At 34.6% G+C, this 17,420-nt stretch overlaps 2 protein-coding genes across 2 annotated transcripts; both read left to right on the top strand.

Moving 5' to 3' along the window:
* Positions 1 to 4,180: 4,180 nt before the first annotated feature.
* Positions 4,181 to 6,400, top strand: LOTGIDRAFT_171617 (hypothetical protein; the record flags this gene model as incomplete). Its single annotated transcript, XM_009047823.1, has 2 exons — positions 4,181 to 5,799; positions 5,962 to 6,400. 2 exons carry the CDS (start codon positions 4,181 to 4,183, stop codon positions 6,398 to 6,400), a joined length of 2,058 nt encoding a protein of 685 aa, XP_009046071.1.
* Positions 6,401 to 11,815: 5,415 nt separating this feature from the next.
* Positions 11,816 to 16,249, top strand: LOTGIDRAFT_171616 (hypothetical protein; the record flags this gene model as incomplete). Its single annotated transcript, XM_009047822.1, has 4 exons — positions 11,816 to 11,846; positions 13,290 to 13,462; positions 13,696 to 13,776; positions 15,917 to 16,249. 4 exons carry the CDS (start codon positions 11,816 to 11,818, stop codon positions 16,247 to 16,249), a joined length of 618 nt encoding a protein of 205 aa, XP_009046070.1.
* Between the last annotated feature and the right edge of the window lie 1,171 nt (positions 16,250 to 17,420).

The following is a 17,420-nucleotide window of genomic DNA, read 5'->3' as shown; positions in this document are numbered from 1 at the left end:
GAAACTTACTGACTCTTACCTAGTCTCTGATAGATATTATACTAGACTGAAACTAACTGACTCTTACCTAGTCTCTGATAGATATTATACTAGTCTGAAACTTACTGTCTTTTACCTAGTCTCTGATAGATATTATACTAGTCTGAAACTTACTGACTCTTACCTAGTCTCTGATAGATATTATACTAGTCTGAAACTTACTGACTCTTACCTAGTCTCTGTTAGATATTATACTAGTCTGAAACTTGCTGACTCTTACCTAGTCTCTGATTGATATTATACTAGTCTGAAACTAACTGACTCTTACCTAGTCTCTGATAGATATTATACTAGTCTGAAACTTGCTGACTCTTACCTAGTCTCAGATAGATATTATACTAGTCTGAAACTAGCTGACTCTTACCTAGTCTCTGATAGATATTATACTAGTCTGAAACTAACTGACTCTTACCTAGTCTCTGATAGATATTATACTAGTCTGAAACTAACTGACTCTTACCTAGTCTCTGATAGATATTATACTAGTCTGAAACTAGCTGACTCTTACCTAGTCTCTGATAGATATTATACTAGTCTGAAACTTACTGACTCTTACCTAGTCTCTGATAGATATTATACTAGTCTGAAACTAACTGACTCTTACCTAGTCTCTGATAGATATTATACTAGTCTGAAACTAACTGACTCTTACCTAGTCTTTGATAGATATTATACTAGTCTGAAACTAGCTGTCTCTTACCTAGTCTCTGATAGATATTATACTAGTCTGAGACTAACTGTCTCTTACTTAGTCTCTGATGGATAGTATACTACTCTGAAACTAACTGTCTCTTTCCTAGTCTCTGATAGATATTATACTAGTCTGAAACTAGCTGACTCTTACCTAGTCTCTGATAGATATTATACTAGTCTGAAACTAACTGACTGACTCTTACCTAGTCTCTGATAGATATTATACTAGTCTGAAACTAGCTGACTCTTACCTAGTCTCTGATAGTTATTATACTAGTCTGAAACTAGCTGACTCTTACCTAGTCTCTGATAGTTATTATACTAGTCTGAAACTAACTGACTGACTCTTACCTAGTCTCTGATAGATATTATACTAGTCTGAAACTAACTGACTCTGACCTAGTCTCAGATAGATATTATACTAGTCTGAAACTAACTGACTCTTACCTAGTCTTTGATAGATATTATACTAGTCTGAAACTAGCTGTCTCTTACCTAGTCTCTGATAGATATTATACTAGTCTGAAACTTGCTGTCTCTAACCTAGTCTCTGATAGATATTATACAAGTCTGAAACTAGCTGTCTCTTACCTAGTCTCTGATAGATATTATACAAGTCTGAAACTTGCTGACTCTTACCTAGTCTTTGATAGACATTATTCTCGTCTGAAACTTGCTGTCTCTTACCTAGTCTCAGATAGATATTATACTAGTCTGAAACTAACTGTCTATTACCTAGTCTCGGATAGATATTATACTAGTCTGAAACTAACTGACTCTTACCTAGTCTCAGATAGATATTATACTAGTCTGAAACTTGCTGTCTCTTACCTAGTCTCAGATAGATATTATACTAGTCTGAAACTAACTAACTCTTACCTAGTCTCTGATAGATATTATACTAGTCTGAAACTAACTAACTCTTACCTAGTCTCTGATAGATATTATACTAGTCTGAAACTAACTGACTCTTACCTAGTCTTTGATAGATATTATACTAGTCTGAAACTAGCTGACTCTCACCTAGTCTTTGATAGTTATTATACTAGTCTGAAACTAACTGACTCTCACCTAGTCTCTGATAGATACTATACTAGTCTGAAACTAGCTGTCTCTTACCTAGTCTCTGATAGATATTATACAAGTCTGAAACTAGCTGACTCTTACCTAGTCTCTGATAGATATTATACTAGTCTGAAACTAGCTGACTCTTACCTAGTCTTTGATAGATATTATACTAGTCTGAAACTAGCTGACTCTTACCTAGTCTCTGATAGATATTATACTAGTCTGAAACTTACTGTCTCTTACCTAGTCTCTGATAGATATTATACTAGTCTGAAACTTACTGACTCTTACCTAGTCTCTGATAGATATTATACTAGACTGAAACTAACTGACTCTTACCTAGTCTCTGATAGATATTATACTAGTCTGAAACTTACTGTCTTTTACCTAGTCTCTGATAGATATTATACTAGTCTGAAACTTACTGACTCTTACCTAGTCTCTGATAGATATTATACTAGTCTGAAACTTGCTGACTCTTACCTAGTCTCTGATAGATATTATACTAGTCTGAAACTAACTGACTCTTACCTAGTCTCTGATAGATATTATACTAGTCTGAAACTTGCTGTCTCTTACCTAGTCTCAGATAGATATTATACTAGTATGAAACTAGCTAACTCTTACCTAGTCTCTGATAGATATTATACTAGTCTGAAACTAACTGACTCTTACCTAGTCTCTGATAGATATTATACTAGTCTGAAACTAACTGACTCTTACCTAGTCTCTGATAGATATTATACTAGTCTGAAACTAGCTGTCTCTTACATAGTCTCTGATAGATATTATACTAGTCTGAAACTAGCTGACTCTTACCTAGTCTCTGATAGATATTATACTAGTCTGAAACTTACTGACTCTTACCTAGTCTCTGATAGATATTATACTAGTCTGAAACTAGCTGACTCTTACCTAGTTTCTGATAGATATTATACTAGTCTGAAACTAGCTGACTCTTACCTAGTCTCTGATAGATATTATACTAGTCTGAAACTAACTGACTCTTACCTAGTCTCTGATAGATATTATACTGGTCTGAAACTAGCTGACTCTTACCTAGTCTCAGATAGATATTATACTAGTCTGAAACTAACTGACTCTTACCCAGTCTCTGATAGATATTATACTAGTCTGAAACTAACTGACTCTTACCTAGATCTCTGATAGATATTATACTAGTTTGAAACTAACTGACTCTTACCTTGTCTTTGATAGTATATTATACTAGTCTGAAACTAACTGACTCTTACCCAGTCTTACCTAGATATTATACTACTCTTGTATAACGAAATGCAGCGATTTGATTTGATTGTACGTCAGAGAATTCAGCCAATCAGAGCTTTGTGTTTACAAACTTTCTGCCGATGATTCTGATTGGCTGTATCAAATCTCTGCATTTACAAACTTTGGTGATTGATATGTTGGCTATTGCAGTCTAGGTATTGGACGCAGTTCTTAATAGCTTAACTTTGTGACGATGACAAGCTTTCGACAGAGATTTTGAACGTTATGTTATGCTATGTCTGGCTAGTTATGTATTAGAGCCCGGGAACAGTCGAAAAGTTTCGGACAAGCAGAATTGTATAGAAAAATTCTAATTTCGACTCGAAATTGTCACTTAATTCCTAACTATTGACTACAAGATGAAATTATTTAGTCAATGACTAAAACGTCTGATTTTATATCAGTGAAAATAGTTCCATTAGAAACAGACGAATAAACCAATTTACATCCATTAAGTAAATATCAATACTCCGTACAAATAAAACCCTAATAAAAATCCAATTTCTATTTGTGCGATTGATTAATTTGTTCGGTTGTAAGAATTGGAGGATGGCTGTTCGTGTCTAAGATGTTGATAGTTTGTCAAATTAGATCCGATACATGATCCTATAGAACATGTAGTTCATTTTGATCAGGTTTTCAGATACCAACCGATTAAACAAATGTTTTATAACCCAGTGGCTCAACTAAATGAATAGGTGTCCGTCGACCTAAGTGTGTTTGGGCCTCTTCCTTGGGGAATTGTTTATAACATTATGCTCACCTACATTTTTTTCTTGGCGTAGGTCCCCTCAGGGTTGGGGGCTCGTGGACTTGGTTCAACCAGTTTCTATAGTAGTCGAGCTACTGTTATAACCTCTTAGTTTTCCTTATTGATCTGTTGATCACTTGTACAAAGTCGGAATGTATACCTGAATTTAACCAAGGAATCGCGGGACTCATTTTGTGTCTATGACTGAAATGACATGAAATTAATGGAGCTTTACGTCCTACTTCTTTGCACCTGGGTTAATGGAGGGAAATTTTTCCATGGCATGTCATAAGCTTATTAATTCTTTTATTTCCAACCAGACATATGTGTTTATGGCTGAGAATGGATGTAAAGATAGCTATATCATATAGATTAGACCAGTCTTTAGGCTACCATAGAATAGATGTTCAGATAGCTATATCATATAGATTAGACCAGTCTTTAGACTACTATAGAATAGATGTTCAGATAGCTATATCATATAGATTAGACCGATCTTTAGGCTATCAGTACTATAGAATAGATGTTCAGATAGCTATATCATATAGATTAGACCAGTCTTTAGACTACTATAAAATAGATGTTCAGATAGCTATATCATATAGATTAGACCATTCTTTAGACTACCATAGAATAGATGTTCAGATAGCTATATCATATAGATTAGACCGGTCTTTAGGCTACCATAGAATAGATGTTCAGATAGCTATATCATATAGATTAGACCGGTCTTTAGACTACCATAGAATAGATGTTCAGATAGCTATATCATATAGATTAGACCGGTCTTTAGACTACCATAGAATAGATGTTCAGATAGCTATATCATATAGATTAGACCAGTCTTTAGACTACTATAGAATAGATGTTCAAATAGCTATATCATATAGATTAGACCGGTCTTTAGACTACCATAGAATAGATGTTCAGATAGCTATATCATATAGATTAGACCAGTCTTTAGACTACTATAGAATAGATGTTCAGATAGCTATATCATATAGATTAGACCGGTCTTTAGACTACCATAGAATAGATGTTCAGATAGCTATATCATATAGATTAGACCGATCTTTAGGCTATCAGTACTATAGAATAGATGTTCAAATAGCTATATCATATAGATTAGACCGGTCTTTAGACTACCATAGAATAGATGTTCAGATAGCTATATCATATAGATTAGACCGGTCTTTAGACTACCATAGAATAGATGTTCAGATAGCTATATCATATAGATTAGACCGATCTTTAGGCTATCAGTACTATAGAATAGATGTTCAGATGGCTATATCATATAGATTAGACCGGTCTTTAGACTACTATAGAATAGATGTTCAAATAGCTATATCATATAGATTAGACCGGTCTTTAGACTACCAGTACTATAGAATAGATGTTCAGATAGCTATATCATATAGATTAGACCGGTCTTTAGGCTACCATAGAATAGATGTTCAGATAGCTATATCATATAGATTAGACCGGTCTTTAGACTACCATAGAATAGATGTTCAGATAGCTATATCATATAGATTAGACCAGTCTTTAGACTACCAGTACTATAGAATAGATGTTCAGATAGCTATATCATATAGATTAGACCAGTCTTTAGGCTACCATAGAATAGATGTTCAGATAGCTATATCATATAGATTAGACCGGTCTTTAGACTACCAGTACTATAGAATAGATGTTCAGATAGCTATATCATATAGATTAGACCGGTCTTTAGACTACCAGTACTATAGAATAGATGTTCTGATAGCTGTATCATATAGATTAGACCAGTCTTTAGACTACTATAGAATAGATGTTCAGATAGCTATATCATATAGATTAGACCAGTCTTTAGACTACCATAGAATAGATGTTCTGATAGCTATATCATATAGATTAGACCGGTCTTTAGACTACCATAGAATAGATGTTCAGATAGCTATATCATATAGATTAGACCGGTCTTTAGGCTACCATAGAACAGATGTTCAGATAGCTATATGATATATATTAGACTGGTCTTTAGACTACCATAGAATAGATGTTCAGATAGCTATATCATATAGATTAGACCGGTCTTTAGACTACCATAGAATAGATGTTTAGATAGCTATATCATATAGATTAGACCGGTCTTTAGACTACCATAGAATAGATGTTCAGATAGCTATATCATATAGATTAGACCAGTCTTTAGACTACCATAGAATAGATGTTCAGATAGCTATATCATATAGATTAGGCCGGTCTTTAGGCTACCATAGAATAGATGTTCAGATAGCTATATCATATAGATTAGACCAGTCTTTAGACTACTATAAAATAGATGTTCAGATAGCTATATCATATAGATTAGACCGGTCTTTAGACTACCATAGAATAGATGTTCAGATAGCTATATCATATAGATTAGACCAGTCTTTAGAATACCATAGAATAGATGTTCAGATAGCTATATCATATAGATTAGACCAGTCTTTAGACTACCATAGAATAGATGTTCAGATAGCTATATCATATAGATTAGACCGGTCTTTAGGCTACCATAGAATAGATGTTTAGATAGCTATATCATATAGATTAGACCGGTCTTTAGGCTATCAGCATTTCCAATAGAATGAAAACAGGTTTAACTATTTGTCAAATGAAGAAGAAAAACGATGATTTAATTCTTGATAGCAGCGTGGTAATCCTACGTTTAAAGAAATTACAGATGTAAAAAATAAAATGGAAAATTGAGTTCTATTACAACGAATCGATAGAAAATCTTTTCCTCAACGGAGAAAATTATTCTATAAACACAAGAGGTCGCCACTCGTCAATAAATCAGCATGGCGGCACTTTACTTTCTGAGTATATTCACTAGATAAAAAAATAATAAAACTGAAATTAAACTAGATAACATCTCGATATAGAGTTCAGGATGTCGTGTCTAGAAAGCTAGACAAATTTTGACAGCTAGATAGTTTAAATGTTGATGGTTGTTTAGCTATATACGAAATATCTGACTTTGATAGTTGCCTTTGATAGTTGACTTTGATAGTTGACTTTGATAGTTGACTTTGACAGTTGACTTTGATAGTTGACTTTGATAGTTGACTTTGATAGTTGACTTTGACAGTTGACTTTGATAGTTGACTTTGGTAGTTTTAAATGTCGTCTTCGGCTACATCTTTTAGCTATACACGAAATTTCGTGTTAGCAAACCGAACCAAATCGAATCGAACTGAATTGGATTCTGATTCAGTAATCAAATTGTGCAGTAGGAAAGGGGAATAATACTATCTAGGCTGCCCGTTTGTATAATGACGACAATACCATTAACGATCAAAGATTTATAATACATTATCTGAGAATTATACCACTTCTAACAACTAGTCTCAGCTAGTCTGAAACTAAATCGAAAACTGTTTCTTACTCTTATCTGGTGTATGAATGTTGACCATCCATCAATTGTTTAAGCAGTTTTCAACCATGCTGGATCAGTCGTTTCGCATTAGAAGTGGAAAGTGGAAGTGGATAGATCTACATCTTCACAATGTCAAGCTATTACAAACTTCGCACTTTCACCTGGACTACAATAGTCACTATTCGTGTATCACGGAATGTAGAGAATACAGTCAATCAGAGTCCTCAATGGAAAAGCTGTAAACATTGTGGCTTTGTGTTCACAGATTTTCTGTTCAGGCTTCTGGTTGGCTGTATTCGCCGGCGTACAAACCAAACAAATGACTTCATTTACAAACTTACATGATACAAGAAAGGTGACTATTTCGGTCAAGGTATAAGACAAAGTTTGTAAGCTTGACATTGTGCAGATACAAGAAAGGTGACTTTTGTAGTCAAGATATAAGTACGACTATACATGTACTGTCAAATAGGCATCGAGTTTGGGTGTGGGTTTTGGACTATAATAGAAAGTTCTATTATTGGATTAATGATCTAACCATTCTAGGAGCAGACTATCTCCTATTAATTATGTATTAATCCGCCATGTCGAATCACATCCAAATCACATTTGTTGACTTTATTTGACAATTTGACAATAAGTCGAGATTTCCACGAGAAAACATTCGTCCAATAAACGTCAGTAGAATAATACGGTATCACGATATTGTCTGAATGCATAATTTTTATATTATCTTTGAAGCAATAGATGTGGCTTGAGGACAAGGGGACAACGAATCTGAATAAATTTGCATTTAGTTGTATTTTTTGCAATCATTGATGTCGATTTGATTTTTGCAAATGAAAAAACTCTTCCATTAGAAGCACAATTTATACGACCAACAAAATAACAAAAGATCATCCATCAGGAAGGTTAAAGGGTTTGCTGACTTATCGTGTAAACCATTGTTTCTTAAACTGGGATTAAATTTTAGTGTATCGGGGACACTGATAGCACCAATTTGCACCATTCCAATTTTCAATCAGACGATTATGGTTCCTGCAATTCCACTAATACTAAGTGTTTTATGACGTTTCTTATCGCGAAAGGCATTGTGTGTTTAAGAATATTTTGTAGGTAATTACGCCAGAAACTGCTAGTTTTAGTGAAATTATCGTGGCCGATACACATACATGTTAAAGAAACATATTAAGTCGCATATTTCTTATTTCGTAAAAATGGTAGACTACAGCCAGTCATAGTGCACGAGCCACATCTTGTTTTAATACTATAGAAGACTTCTTCTTTATTTTATTGTTGAAAGAAACTTGTTTTACTTGTGTAAAAGAATTGGGCTTAACACTTAATTTGACGCATACCTATCCAAATCAGTTGAAATTAGCTTCTTTTAAAACATTTCACAGATCGGCTGGCCCTATTCATGGCTAATTTAGAGTTCAAAAGGCAATAAGTTGAGACAAATACCTATAGAGCGTTCACTTTGAATGGACGCTACTTGTTGTGGATATGCGATTAACTTGATAGCACATGAGATAGTATTTACATGCTGATTTGAACGCATATTATCTGTCAATATACGATTTAAGTAGTATATAAGACATAACTATTATTTGATAAAACCCCGATTTTAAGTCTAGTGTCGTGTATGAGAGTTGAAGTGACTCTAAAGACAATGATCCTACATCATTAATCACAATTTCACGGACATTCCACAATTCCTTTTAAAATGTCATTATAATCGTGGCAAAACTACTGCGTGTTATCTGGTTTGTGCACTATCACCACTAGAAAATTTTTTATCCTCTTTCATCTTTCTTCTTCAAAAGGAATAATTAAGGGATATGCTCCAATCGTCCAAAGATTTTATTTTTTAGGCTGTCAGTGAGTGTACAGGTAGCATTTGCCCCCTAGGGAAATGGTTTGTTTCCCTTAATAGAACCCCCACTTTATCTTTTCAGAAATCAAAAATATGATTTTTTGTTTGTACGTTTAAGCCCAAAATATTTGTCATAATATAACAAATCAATTCTGTTTTCGAAACGTTTCTAATGCTACAACCCTTGCACTGTTCTCAGACGTTCCATTGGCCTATACACTTCATCGGAGTTTGAATCTTTCCATTCTCTGGAGGCTGGAGCCGATACTGAACTATCATGGTTTTAACAGAGTAATTATTGAAACTCGATTTAATGATAGCACTACTTGTTTAATTGTGTTAATAAATCCAATATCGTTTGCTTATATAAACATAATAACGAGAGGACATGATCTAGACAAGATATCAGATGATCGGTAAATTACAGTTTTACGTCTCTGGGAAGTTTTTACATAGCTTTACTTAGGGACCTGGTACTTTGATCCAACTTTATATAGCCACAATTAAATCGTTTATTTATAAATACTTACTCATTTATAATTGACATACTTCTTCATGTGAAAAGTTCATTAGCTGCTACCAATATGTTGCTAAAATGTTGTTTGGATTTTGGGCTTGTTTTGCGGTGCGGATCATTAGTACTTGGTTTAAGTATTCAACAAAGTATTTGATGTGAAAACACTAGATCATGGACTAAAAACTTTTGTAGTCAGTCAAGAGGACAGAATACCTTTAAATGTGTTGAAAAAAGATACTGGTTTCAAGATTGAATCTATTTGTTTCTTAATTCTAGAGGACAGAATAACTTTAGATGTGTTAAGAAAGAGAATAAGAAGAGAAATGAGACAGAGAAAAGAAAGAAATTATTATTGATTTTACTTCTTACTTTACTTCTTTTCTCATTATTTAAACTCTTTCATTTTTACATCTTTAATCTTCAGTTGTTATAAAAAACACTGTGTGTTTTATTTCAACTTGAAATCCTCCAGTCAAATCAATATAAACAGCCGGGGTCATCTATATAGAAGAAATATACGTCAATTAGCACCATGGAATCTTAGAAATGACGGTCAAGTTAACACGAAATAGAGACTTGCTTAACGTAAGGTGATTGAAAAAACCAGAATTACTCATCAATTAACTTGGTTCAATTCAGTTCTATTTGTCACGGTCCCGAGGACACAAAACTTTTTATACTTAGCGAGATTTTACTCAAATTTCTGAAAGCTATTACAGATACATAACTGATTCTATCAAAAAAAAATATATCAGTCTATTCCTTAGGACACAATGTTTCTGATATCATCAGATTAATCTTTAAATATTAACTTTTCTTGAAACGAGGGGTATTATGAATTTGTGTAAAACATTAGCTGAGCGTGAGAAATGTTTTATGGCCCCGGGTTCAATATGATTATCTCTTCTTAATTGATGTTATTAATTGTTTTTTCTGTGTAGATTTAAATAAATGATTAAAGTTAAAAAACCATAATCTCGATAAATTACATTCGAATCAAAACACTGAAGTATCTTCAAGCCTACATTAGCCGCTATGTTAAATTTATCTTTGCTTCTGAAATGCCGTTCCACCTTTTCTATATTTAATTATTATTAATTATTATTCTGGCATAACATAACAAGTAACATAGGACAACCTTAGGACTTCTAGTATTTTGAAGAGGAACTCTACCCACAAACAGAGTCTATGACTTAATTTTTTTGGGGTAAATGTCAGGCCAACATAGCAATAAAGAGATTGTAAAGAGGTTTTCTATGTGTATTGTGGACACTGATAGTATCAATTTCTACCATTCCAATTTTCAATCAGACGTCTGTGGTTCCTGCAACTCCATTAAAACTAAGAGTATATTTTGCAAATAGTGATGCCATCAAACACTTATCTTTAGTGGAACTACAGGAACCACAGACGTCTGGTTAAAAGTTCGAATGATGGAAATTGACGCTATCGGTGTCCCCGATACACTGAGTAACAACATGATTCAAGTTCTGTTTTATTATTTCCAAGTTTTAACTATATAGTTTATTTTGAGGAGGAACAGGCGATATAAACAAGTTTAGAATCAATATTCCAGCAGGCTTTAACATGGATATTATTTTAACAAAATTGCTATACATCTCTGTATATTACACACTGGGGACTGCCTTATTATACATTGGAGAATTCCTTTATTATACACCGGGAATACATCTTTCAAGTACATCTTAAATACATACTTAACAAATTGAAGGTTTGGCCAAGGATCAGCTGATAGAAAGGATCCTTTGTGAACCTAAGTTGTTATCATTGTAGGCCTAAATATAGCTGTTTCTTCTTTCTTTCTTAGAAGACTACTTAAGCTAATATCTATAGTCATAAAACTGGTAGCTAATTTGATCTACTTGTAACTGATATAATGACATTACAAGTAGCTGATTACAACCAATGATTACCTGATTGTTCCTAGCTCTGTATTTATCCTATGATTGTCAAACACTCAGTCAATCTGCCACGAGCTGTTAATGACTATGTCAGGCAAACTGAAATATGAGAAATAGTCAGGGATTTGGTTTCGAATAAAATTTATTCACCATCACGCTCGTTCAAAATCTGTCATTTTTCATTTTACAGGTGCGTGTCATAAATTTGGATGGGAGATTTTAGGAACCATTAAACTGTTGATTTTAGGGAACAATGGGACAGTGGCTTCACAAAGAAAACATTGGTGAGGGGAGCGATCGGGGGGACACCGGGGGAGGGGAGCTTTGCAAAGGGAACGCTTTCACTATGTAAACTGATAAAAAAAATAGTGAAGTTGGAGAGGGGGGAGGGGCAAAAACCGGTCCAACCTCTTTTCTTGGGTGGTCAGTCCCTACCCCCTTCACTCCCGTAGATTGCCCATCGTATGGCTACGATTACAATATGAGTTTGATTCTCCTGTCTTTGAGCCACTGATGTAAAACTCAATTGGAAACTGTATTTACAATAATGATATAGACTTCATTTCAATTTCAAGCAACATGCGAAACAGTACTTTACATGTCATTTAATAATTACTAAAAAAACAACCTAGCATTGTGTTAGATTCTGTTTTTTTAACTTGGGAATTATTAAATTGCTCCTTGTATCCCGGAGGTGCATATCAATCGTTAACGGTCTACTTAAACTCGTATTCCTTCTCGCCTCGTAAAGGAAATGTGTATAAATATTAGATAAGGCCGAGTTCTCGTATCACGGCCTAAACAATGTAAGAACCATTATTCAAATGAAACCTGGATTGGCATTCATTCTTTTTATTGATTGATCATGATTTATTTGTTTGATGAGCAATCTAGACAATTGCTAGCATACTTCAGTCACGACGCCAGTGAGGTTACAGAAAAACCTAAATTTTTCACAAATTGAAAGATATGATTTTTATACTTTTTACCCAAAAATATATGTCAAAATGCACCAAATCAATTTAATATTTTGATAATTTTCTTGGGATAGCCCTCTCAGACGCCATATGAGAGGTTTGCGACTATGACGTCTCCACAGAGTTGCTGCATTTTGCATTCAGTCTCGACATTGTCCCCCCCCCCCCATTGAGTCAGTCTGTCCCCTATTTTTACCCCCAGTAATTATTCTTTTGTTTTGTTCAAGTCGTTCAAGAGTCTTCCTCAACACAACCAGAGACCTTACATTATTCAGAGTAAGCAAAATTACATTGGTATTAATACAGTTGACGATTTATGAGAATAACTACAAGCGAGTACACATCGCCGATTGTACTTATTCCAAAGCGTTCAGTCCATAGCGTTTTTGTATTGATTATCGGGATCAAACAGTCAATTAATTAAATAAATATATACTTAAACCTTCTATTACCGATTTTATATCCTCGTCAGGTGATTGTTAATATTGACAAGTTTTGATCTAAACAGTGGGTATTGGCAAGTAGGATATATAATGGCAAACCTTGAATACAAATTTAATGCATATTTCTAATATCAAAACCATCTTAGATAAATTGTAAAGAGGTTTTCTTAATTTGTATGTGTATCGGGGACACTGATAGCATCAATTTACATCATTCTTTCTATCAGATGTCTGCAATTTCACTAGAACTAAGTGTTTAATGACGTCACTAATCGCAATTACAATCTTTTAATATTTGTATTTTCAGTATATCGAGATAGAAAGTTTACAGTGGTATTAAAGTGGTATTTAAGATTATCGTTAATTCTACTGTCTGTTAGCTGCGCGTCGATGTTGATGGGTATTATTACAGTGTATGCTATAGATGATGAACCTTTATTGACCTTCTTCACAGGATCTTCCATCTGGACCGGGGCCTTGGTAAGTTTCTTCAACTCACCGAGTTTACAGTTGCTGCGCCAGTACAGGAGCGGGGTTCTTCAAAAGCAGTTTGTCCCGCAAAAAAAATTATTGCCAAGAATGCACCATGTTTTCTATTTTTCAAAAGTTTTCTTTAGATAGAACCCTCTGTTGCGCTTCCTCGAAGCTGAAACGTATTGTATCCCAACCTCTCTGATTAAATAATTAATGTATCACGATCCTGTATATTTCAGGGTGTTATTGGAGGTGCTATAGTATTTGTTGATTGGAGAAACATGAACCAGAATGGTCCCCCACTGACAACGTCTATTCTTGTAAGTTCCCTCTAACAACGTCTATTCTTATAAGTTCCCACTGACAACGTCTATTCTTGTAAGTTCCCTCTAACAACGTCTATGCTTGTAAGTTCCCTCTGACAACGTCTATTCTTGTTAGTTCCCTCTGATAACGTCTATTCTTGTAAGATCCCTCTGACAACGTCTATTCTTGTAAGTTCCCTCTGACAACGTCTATTCTTGTAAGATCCCTCTGACAACGTCTATTCTTGTAAGATCCCTCTAACAACGTCTATTCTTGTAAGTTCCCACTAACAACGTCTATTCTTGTAAGATCCCTCTAACAACGTCTATTCTTGTAAGTTCCCTCTAACAACATCTATTCTTGTAAGTTCCCTCTGACAACGTCTATTCTTGTAAGTTCCCTCTGACAACATCTATTCTTCTAAGATCCCTCTGACAACGTCTATTCTTGTAAGTTCCCTCTGACAACGTCTATTCTTGTAAGATCCCTCTGACAACGTCTATTCTTGTAAGTTCCCTCTGACAACATCTATTCTTGTAAGTTCCCTCTGACAACGTCTATTCTTGTAAGTTCCCTCTGACAACGTCTATTCTTGTAAGTTCCCTCTGACAACGTCTATTCTTGTAAGTTCCCTCTAACAACGTCTATTCTTGTAAGTTCCCTCTGACAACATCTATTCTTGTAAGTTCCCTCTGACAACGTCTATTCTTGTTAGTTCCCTCTGACAACGTCTATTCTTGTTAGTTCCCTCTGACAACGTCTATTCTTGTAAGTTCCCTCTTACAACGTCTATTCTTGTAAGTTCCCTCTGACAACGTCTATTCTTGTAAGTTCACCACTGACCCTTTCAAATATGATTAAAAATAGGCATTTCACTTTCTTTTGTCGTCATTTTAACTTTCATAAGCGGATAACTCGTGTATACACTCATAGATTTGATGGCCTAAATTTTGAGTTATGAACACTATTACTAATTAACTAAGCTAACAAATTCCCTTTTCCGAGGCTAGGATACGATTGGTCAAATGGGTGGAGAACATGTCCCTTTAAAAGGCCTGCTACCAGGGCTGTAACTAGGGTTTTTTTTATCTATGAAGCAGAAATCGATTCGTCTTTGAAGTCAGTTATGTCTTTCATCCCAAACAATTATCAACTTTACCATAGACATCAAATAAGCTATATATTTACCGGATGTCATATTTTTAATTCTAATTTTGTAACCAAGTTCTTTTGTCAAATTTGGCATGATGCATTTGCCTTAGTTAGGAAACATCTAGATCTGTACTTCGATATTGCATTACAACAAGAGAACATCTTCTTCATATTTGATAACATTCGGCAATCCTCGGCAGTTTCCGTAAAGCTGAATGTTTCATAAAACGATTAGCAATTACTGATGACAATAACCAGAATGACAAGGGCCCATAAGACAGAGGAGAGGGAAACTTCATAATTATTGATGTTGATCGCGTCGAATTGTCTCCAGACGATTCATGAGCTCAGTTCAGTTCTGAACTTTAGCAAAAACATTTTGTCTTTTTTATGAACCTATTCTTAAAGCTAGTTAAAAAATATGTAAACTGAACGCTAGGGCCTGCTTCAAAGAAACTTAACTAAAATAGAATCAAAATCCAAGAAATAAACCAAAAAATTCATTGATTGACAAATGAGAAAGCCAGAACATGAGGATGTTTTTATTATATTTTTTGTGAACCATCCCCGAGGTATTCTGTGTCCTTTAATTCATTTATTTGTTGATCAAGCCCTCAGCATCAGACAGACTTAGATCAAGAGCCATATCATATTTCTAGTCTGTAAAGAGACAGGTTCGCCATTTTCGACAGATTTTTCTGATGGTTTTGGGTTTGAAATTTATGTAAATAGTCTTCAGAAGTACTAGAAATTCCTTCAAAATACCTCAAACTAGAAATTTCACTTTCTCTTTCTCTATGTCTGTTCTGTATACCTTAAGAAAAGACGAGTTGTCATTTTAAAATTTAAACGCGCATAATTCTTGACACATGGATTTGAAGGCTAAGATTACACTGTAATGGACTAGTTTAATTTTTAAAAAATCTCATTTTTGAGACTAAGGTAGATTGGTAGAACGGATGGCGTATCTGTCCCTTTAATGAATTCTATTTTTTATTTCAGGTTTTGTTACACTGTGTGTTTGAAATGATTTGTGCGGCCTTCTGTTTGTTTGTGGCCATATGGAATGGTACCGGATGTACATCGCAGATAGCTATACACCCGGAATGTCACGTACATAGACCATCAAATTTCACCACGTCGGTCCTGGACTACACAGTTTCCGTTTTATTATTGCTGATCTGCTTAACTATACCAATATTCGTCATTTTTAACAGAAATATTTTTGGATCCAAGTCGATTGATGAGAGATTAAAAGACATTGAAAATAAATTAGAGATTAAAATGAACGATATTGATCAGAATTCAGATTCAGTTTACAACGCTGGTTATTGATGATTTGACAGTGGATTGGATACAGTGAGTGGTTTATATTTGAAATGACAGTGGACGATTTGACAGTGAATTGGATACAGGGAATGGTTTTTATTTGAAATGACAGTGGACGGTTTGACAGTGGATTGGATACAGTGAATGGTTTATATTTGAAATGACAGAGGATGATTTGACAGTGGATTGGATACAGTGAGTGGTTTATATTTGAAATGACAGTAGACGATTTGACAGTGGATTGGATGCAGTGAGTGGTTTATATTTGAAATGACAGTGGATGATTTGACAGTGGATTGGATACAGTGAGTGGTTTATATTTGAAATGACAGTGGATTGGATGCAGTGAATGGTTTATATTTGAAATGACAGAGGATGATTTGACAGTGGATTGGATGCTGTGAATGGTTTATATTTGAAATGCCAGTAGACGATTTGACAGTGGATTGGATGCAGTGAATGGTTTATATTTGAAATGACAGTGGACGATCTGACAGTGGATTGGATGCAGTGAGTGGTTTATATTTGAAATGACAGAGGATGATTTGACAGTGGATTGGATACAGTCAATGGTTTATATTTGAAATGACAGTAGACGATTTGACAGTGGATTGGATGCAGTGAATGGTTTATATTTGAAATGACAGTAGACGATTTGACAGTGGATTGGATACAGTGAGTGGTTTATATTTGAAATGACAGAGGATGATTTGACAGTGGATTGGATACAGGGAATGGTTTATATTTGAAATGACAGAGGACGATTTGACAGTGGATTGGATACAGTGAATGGTTTATATTTGAAATGACAGTAGACGATTTGACAGTGGATTGGATGCAGTGAGTGGTTTATATTTGAAATGACTGTAGACGATTTGACAGTGGATTGGATGCTGTGAATGGTTTATATTTGAAATGACAGTGGATGATTTGACAGTGGATTGGATGCAGTGAGTGGTTTATATTTGAAATGACAGTGGACGATTTGACAGTGGATTGGATACAGTTAATGGTTTATATTTGAATGGTTCGGTAATATAATTGGTTTGAAACTAGCGCAGTTTGAAATTGAGTTGGGTTGACACAACTACAGGTTGACATTGAGTTGGGTTGACACAAGTACAGTTTGACTTTGAATTGGGTTGACACATGTACAGTTTGACTATGAGTTGGGTTG

Source organism: Lottia gigantea (assembly GCF_000327385.1).
Source record: "Lottia gigantea unplaced genomic scaffold LOTGIsca_117, whole genome shotgun sequence".
NCBI classification, from domain to species: domain Eukaryota; kingdom Metazoa; phylum Mollusca; class Gastropoda; family Lottiidae; genus Lottia; species Lottia gigantea.
The sequence above is the reverse complement of the archived record's forward strand: the minus strand, read 5'-3'. Positions and strand labels throughout refer to the sequence as shown.